At 36.5% G+C, this 7,782-nt stretch overlaps 1 protein-coding gene across 1 annotated transcript; it reads left to right on the top strand.

Moving 5' to 3' along the window:
• The first annotated feature begins 539 nt into the window (after nt 1–539).
• On the top strand, nt 540–2,761 carry LOC131414506 (olfactory receptor 5K1). The gene has a single exon (XM_058555513.1). The coding sequence runs from the start codon at nt 540–542 to the stop codon at nt 1,458–1,460; it is 921 nt and encodes a 306-aa protein (XP_058411496.1). The 3' UTR covers nt 1,461–2,761.
• Nucleotides 2,762–7,782: the final 5,021 nt, after the last annotated feature.

Genomic DNA, 7,782 nt, shown 5'->3' on the forward strand with positions numbered 1-7,782 from the left:
CTTTTAAGCTGAAAATATTCCATTGTACATATATATCACATGTTGGTCATCCATTTACCCATCAACGGACATTTGGGTTGTTTCCACCTTTGGCTATTGTGAGTAATGCTGCTGTGAACATGAGTGTACGAAAATACTCTTTTAAACATCGTTGTTAATCGGTACATATACAGTCATTGAAATTGTTTGGGAATGCTGATACCAATGCTGACACTTAAATTATGAATAAGCTTCCCCTAACCCATACACAGAAGCTTTTTGTAATGCATATTCCTCTCAAACCTCAAAAGCCATATTTGGCATCTAATCTTATGTTTTCCTTGAAAATATGCTGGGAAAATGTTAAATGAGTAGCTAAAAAGGTAATAGCTTCAGAATTTTGATAGTCCCCCAGAATTGGGCATGCGCTGAAATCCACAGAATATGTGAAAGCATTGTGGAAGATGCTCCTCATCCTTCCGGGCCATAGAGTTGCACTGGGCATATTATAATTAATACCTCATTTCTCCACAATTTTTTTCTCAGCAGAGAGGTCAAGAATGGCTAAAGAAAATCATACCATGAAAAATGAGTTTATCCTCACAGGATTTACAGATCACCCAGAGCTGAAGACCCTCCTGTTTGTGGTGTTCTTTGCCATCTATCTGATCACCATCGTGGGGAATCTTGGCCTGGTGATATTGATTTCAAAGGAGCAGCATCTTCACACGCCAATGTACATCTTTCTGGGCAACCTGGCTTTTGTGGATTCCTGCTGTTCCTGTGCCATTACTCCTAAAATGTTAGGGAACTTCTTTTCTAAGGACAGAATGGTTTCCCTCAATGAATGCATCGCACAATTTTATTTTCTTTGCACTGTTGAAACTGCAGATTGCTTTCTCCTAGCAGCAATGGCCTATGATCGCTATGTAGCCATCTGTAGCCCACTGCAGTACCACACCATTATGTCGAAGAAACTCTGCATTCAGATGACCACAGGGGCCTACATCGCTGGAAACCTGCATTCCATGATCCATGTAAGGCTTCTGTTTAGGTTAACTTTCTGTGGGTCTCATCAAATCAATCACTTTTTTTGTGATATTCTTCCTTTATACAGACTCTCCTGTGTTGACCCTTATATCAATGAACTGGTACTATTTATCTTTTCAGGTTCAATTCAAGTCTTCACCATAGGCAGCGTCTTAATATCTTATCTTTACATTCTCTTTACTATTTTCAAAATGAAATCCAAACAGGGAAGGGTCAAAGCCTTTTCTACCTGTGCATCCCACTTTTTGTCTGTCTCATTATACTATGGATCTATTTTTTTCATGTATATTAGACCAAATTTACTTGAAGAAGAGGATAAAGATATACCAGCTGCTATTCTGTTTACGATAGTAGTTCCCTTACTAAATCCTTTTATTTATAGCCTGAGAAATAAGGAAGTAATAACTCTCTTGAGAAAAAATCTGAAGTAAAACAAATCTCAAGAAAGTTTGAAACAAATGACATCTAGTGTAGCTTAGAGATTTAAATGTAGAAAAACTTCCAAGTGAAATTACACAGAGAAAATGCAAAATTATATGTAACATGTTAAAATATAATACAATCAATTTAAGCAGCAATATGTCAGGGAGAAAATATACAGGAAGGATTAAACTGTGCTAAATCTTAATTCAAAGTAACGAAAATCAAAACCAAACTTGGAATTCATTCAAGAAACAACCTTGTATGTTGCCAAGTTCATGGACCATGTCAGCGTCGGGGATTATCAGCACCCAAAAGAAAAACAACAAGGGTAGCAGTTACAAATATAAAGGAGAATCCTATTAGACATTTCTAGCCAGCCCACTTTAATAGCTTGGAGCACGAGCACTCCAGTTAAGCTAACAGAGTTTAAGGGTGTGTGAACCTTCAAGCAATGAAATCACTCACAACCATGAGCAATGATGTTGAAGCAAGTGAATTTGGGGGAAGCAGTTTAATAGCATTTGGGTGACATTATTGTAGTTAGCATAGAGGTAGTGAGGAAATGAAGGTGTCAAATAAAAGTGACTATTATGTTTCCAAGTTGAAGTTCCTATGGAGTGGAATAATTAAACACAGAATGTCAATTTTCGAAAGTAGTTATCTTCAGAGAGGTTTATTTACTCCCTTACGTATACACATGGAGATGCCATAGCATAAAGTTCCAGGCAAGCAGTTAAACCACAGGTGGGATTTGAAGAGCCTTCATTGTCGGTGAGCTGGTCTAAACTTCTCTATGTCCCCTTTCTGAGAGGACAAGAAGGGGCTCAACAAGGGGAACACTACTATATTCTATACGGACATGAACAAAAGTATGATTGTTGAGCTACGGATAGGGTTTATCTAAAATAATTTCTCACTTTTTTTCTTTTCATCATTGCAAAACCTGAAGTTGTGGAATGTAGGTAGAATGTATATCACATTTATTGTGACATAATAAAAGAATTACTTTCCAATTATTCATTCAACGTAGATGTACTGAGAGCTTGCTATGTGGAGGCACTGCTCTAGGTGCTAGGATATATCAGTCACCAAAATACCAATTTTTCCATCTTCTTAGATAATAGAATGCTGCCATGATTTTAATGACCAACTTCTGGATTAAGGAGAGTCTATATCACATAAAAGAAAAATTCCCCCTACACCTCTTCTCTTGATGCTCTGAGGTCACATCTAAATTCCCAGAAGGCAATTGTCAGGTTGAGCTATGGTCCGGATTATGGAGCCACCTGAGGCTGACCTCACATGGAAAATCAACATGTTGGGTCTGTTTAGAAAAAGTGGTGGGGCCGCCCCGTGGCTTAGCGGTTAAGTGCGCGCGCTCCGCTGCTGGCGGCCCGGGTTCAGATCCCGGGCGCGCACCGACGCACCGCTTCTCCGGCCATGCTGAGGCCGCGTCCCACATACAGCAACTAGAAGGATGTGCAGCTGTGACATACAACTATCTACTGGGGCTTTGGGGGGAAAAAATAAATAAATAAAATCTTTAAAAAAAAAAAAAAGAAAAGAAAAAGTGGTGGGAATGCAGATACGGTATTTCCAATTCCCTAACTCATGAATAAAAAATTATAACCCCTTGGGTTCTATTTGTAACCTCCAAAAAATCTAATCTAGCTCATTCCATATAATCAGACATTTCAAGATTTGAAATAGAGACATTTCAAGATTTACTTGGTTGTTGCAAATTCAAACCCCATCAATTCAGGATGTGCCCAACCCCACCACCATCCTTTCTTGGTTGCATCTAAATGTGTAGCTACTTCCCTGATACCATGGCATTGAAGGCAGGTGTCATGTTATAGATGAGCTCTGTCCATGCTGCGGTCCTCTGGGATGTTTGATCCTCTCTGACCCTCTGGTTGTCTCTCCATACCACCATCAGTTTGGTTTCTGCATTTGTGTCTAGAGCCCAGGCTAGACATGGAAGCATGATTTCAGCTAAAACATATGCTTGTCAAGTCCACAAGTCTTAAAGTCTGCTGGCTCAGTCTCTCTTGCTCTTTCTCTGCTAATTTCTGAGTAAATTCTCTTGACATCCTTCTCTAGGATATTTAAGGTGGAAAAACTGGTATTTTGGTTACTGATATATCCTAGCATCTAGGTGATGGAAAAGTCCAGGAAAAGTTGAAGGGCACCATTTTTGTACTTCTGATGACACACGGTATCAGTATGATTTTGAAAGCTTTCCTGGGTTCTTTGGGAAGGTCCCATTTGCCCATAGATCTCCAAACTTCTCTAGGCATTTGATTGTCTCCCCATCTCATTCCCAGGACACCCCTGGGAATGTATGTCACATAGCCCCTCCTCAGTGAACACCAATTATTCCCCACTGACTTTCCTTTTCCCCCAACTCACTGAATGCTTATTTCTAGGATGATACTCAGCTCTTACATCGTTATAAACTATACCCAAATCTACTTTTATGAAATAAATTTTTACTTTGGAACAGTCCTCAAAAGTGAGGCTTTCTCAACCTATTCTCTCTGTCTGGATCTTCAAAGGTATGTTTAGGGAAAAAAGAATGTGAGGTTGACATTGTTGTGCTCTGGTCTCCCTCTCTTAAACCAATAAATCTGAAATGGCAGGAATGATCACTGGGCAAAACAGAATTACAGGCAGGCTTCATCTAAGTATTGATGGTTATATGGAGGAAAATCGCATAAAATGAATCTTTTTAACATCTTGACCAATATTTCACGGTAAATGGAGAAAAAAAGATTTGTTTAGGACTTTACTTTGAAAAATGAAACTAAAACTTAGGGAAATAAATATTTTACTTCATATTTAACCAAAATTTAGTTACAATCACAAATGTGTACTAATTTTACAAAGAATGAATCAAGTGCCAACTGTTTTCCTTGATATTATTTTCCAGAAGAATAAAGTATGATAACTAGATACAGCCTTTGCTTAACTTTTGAATTCAAGGAATAACAGTAATGAATAATAATAATAGAGCAACGTTGTAAAATATCCAAAGGCTCCACCAGTTTTCCCCAGGGTCCATCCTAATCCATGTGGTACAAATTTTTATCTATTGCATTTGTGTTATTTTTCTCCTTTATTATTCACTTTCTAATTGTTATAACTCCACCAGGCCGTGTTTGTCAATGGGACCTTACGTTGCCTTCAGGCACTTCTCCAACCCTACTTTCCTCGACTTTATGAAGTCTACCACGTCTTTCTTAAGGTTATTTCACATTGAATTTGAATAATGTTTACTACACCAGATAATCGGCGAGTAGGTAAGATGTTGGCACAGGGTAAAGATAGTGGTGTTAAACAGGGAGGGATGTTTAAGGGGAGATTAATTCTGTAAGTGGTTATTTCGTGTGTGTTATTACAATTCTTATTTCCCTAAGAAAAGGTTGAGATTAATTCTGTAAGTGGTTAGTTCGTGTGTGTTATTACAATTCTTACTTCCCTAAGAAAGGGCTGTCACTTCAGGGATTTACAAATTAATACCATGATAACAAGAACCTCCTTGTTGGTTCATCAGTTAATATGAAAATGTTACCTCATTATATACACAAAGATTAACATTTCAGCTAGTTTGTAGATATTTTTAATGCTAGTTGTACTTTCTTTTTACATTTTAATTATTGGGGTTTTATTTGAATTCTAATATGCTATTTCCTGTTACCAGGCTGAATTGTCAACTATCTGAGTATCCAGAATTTGGTAGAGTGAAGAATACTTATTCTATAATCTACCTTTATGCATGCCATTTACCTCCCCTCTACAGATCATTCTTCTTTAGGATTATATTAGTCCTTATTTTCTACCCATTTCCAGCCAGAAAAATTGTTCTGAAGTTGGCATTCCTTGTTGGTGCAGGTGTACTTTATCAACAAGCCAATCTCACCACATGATTTTAAATATTGGTTCATAAGTGATGCTAATGAAGCATCATAGAAGCAGAATGTAATATCTATAGCCCATTCAACTCTAGAAATCATACTAAATGCTAAAACTTTAATTCTTCAGTTTAATATCATAACTGTCAGGTTATATGTTTCATCTGTCAAGATGCAACTAAACTTGGACTGCGTACAGGGGAGAAAAAAATCCATGTGTTTTAGTAGATAATTGTTCCTACGTCAGAGCAAATAAAAGATCTCCTTGCATCCTTGGATGTGCCTGAGTCTTTAAAAGGATAATAAAAGGAATATTATGGACAATTCTATGCCCATAAATTTGATAACCTAGATGAAATAGACCAATTCCTTGAAAGACACAGTCCGCCAAAACTCACACAAAAAGAAATAGACTATCTGCATAAGCTCATATCTATTAAAGAAACTGAATCAACAATTAATTATCTTCCAAAACAGAAAGTACCAGGCCCACATACGTTCAATTGATGAATTCTACCAAACATTTAAGGAAGAAATTATACCAATTCTCTACTATCTTTTTCAGAAGACAGAAGTAGAGGTAATACTTCCTAACTCAGTCTATGAGACCAGAATTACTCTAATTCCAAAACCAGACAAAGACATTATAAGAAAACTACAGGTCAATATCTCTTATGAACATAGATGCAAAAATTCTCAACAATATTAACAAACTGAATCTATACACCATGACCAAGTGGGATTTGTCACACGGTGTGCAAGGTTGGCTCAATATTAAAAAATCAATTAACGAATCTATGACATCAATGGGCTAAAGGAGAAAAGTCGCCTTTGAGGTAAAAGATTACCTCAATAGATGCATAAAAAGCATTTGACAAAATCCAACACCTACTCTTAAAGAAACTCTCAGTAAACTAGGAATAGAGAAAAACTTCCTCAATTGGATAAATAATATCTATAAAAGCCTACAGCTAACATCATACTTAATGGTGAGTAACTTGAAGCTTTCCCACTAAGATCAAGAACAAAGCAAGGAAAAGCACCACAGCTTTTCAACATTGTACTAGAAGTGCTAGTTAATGCAATTAGACAAGAAAAGGAAATAAAGGGGGTACAGATTGAGATGAAAGAAATAAAACTATCTTTGTTTGCAGATGACATGATCGTCTATGTAGAAAATCCGAAAGAATCAACAAAAAACTGCTCTAACAAATAAACAATTATAGCAAAGTTGCAGGATACAGGTCAATACAAAATTATACAAAAGTATATTAAAAAGTATTGCTTTCCTATACATCCTCAATGAACAAGTGGAATTTGAAATTTAAAACACAATACCATTTACATTGGCACCATAAAAATGAAATTCTTAGGTATAAATATGACAAAATATATAAATATGATTTATATGAGAAAAACTATCAAACTCTGATGAAAGAAATCAAAGAAGAACTAAATCGATGGAGAAGTATTCCATGTTCAGGGTAGGAAGGCTCAATTTTGTCAAGACGTTCCAACTTGATCTACAGATTCAACGCAATGTCAATCAAAATCCAGCCAAATTATTTCGTGATTCTAAAGTTTATATGGAGAGGCAAAGACTCAAAATAGCCAACACAATATTGCAGGAGAACAAAGTTGGAGAACTGACACTACCCACTTCAAGACTTATTACAAAGCTACAGTAATCAAGGTGGTTTTGGCTAAAGAATAGACAAATAAATCAACAGAACAGAACAGAGAGCCCAGAAACAGACTCACATAAATATAATAATAAGATCTTTTACAAAAGTGCAGAGGCAATGCAATGGAACCAAGATAGTCTTTTCAACAAATGGTGCTGGAACAACTGGATATCCACATGCAAAAACATGAGTCTAACAGACCTTACACCCTTCACAAAAAATTAATTCAAAACGTATCACAGACCTAAAAGAAAAATGCAGTATAAAAAACTCCTAGAAGATAACATAGGAGAAAATCTAGATGACTGGGATTCTGATGACTTTTGAGATACAACTCTAGAGGCAGGATTCATAAAAGAAAGAATCAATAAGCTGGACTTCATTAAAATTAAAGATTTCTGCTTGCAAAACCCACTGTCAAGAGAATGAAAGACAAACCACAGACCAGGAAAATATTTGCAAAAGACACATCTGAGAAAGGATTGTTATCCAAAATATACAAAGAACTCTTAAAACAAAACAATAAGAAAACAAACAACCCAATTAAAAAATAGGCCAAAGACCTTAACAGACAGCTCACCAAAGAAGGTCTACAGATGGCAAATAAGCATATAAAAAGATGGTCAGCATCTATGTCTTCAAGGAAATGCAAATTAAAACAATAATGAGATACCATTACACATCTATTCAACCAGCCAAAATCTGGAATACTGACAACAGCAGATGCTGGC

This window comes from Diceros bicornis, chromosome 15 (genome assembly GCF_020826845.1).
Source record: "Diceros bicornis minor isolate mBicDic1 chromosome 15, mDicBic1.mat.cur, whole genome shotgun sequence".
NCBI lineage: Eukaryota > Metazoa > Chordata > Mammalia > Perissodactyla > Rhinocerotidae > Diceros > Diceros bicornis.

Bases quoted from the DNA above. Each gene is read 5' to 3' on its own strand.
- LOC131414506 (XM_058555513.1), top strand. From the start codon at position 540: ATGGCTAAAGAAAATCATACCATGAAAAATGAGTTTATCCTCACAGGA.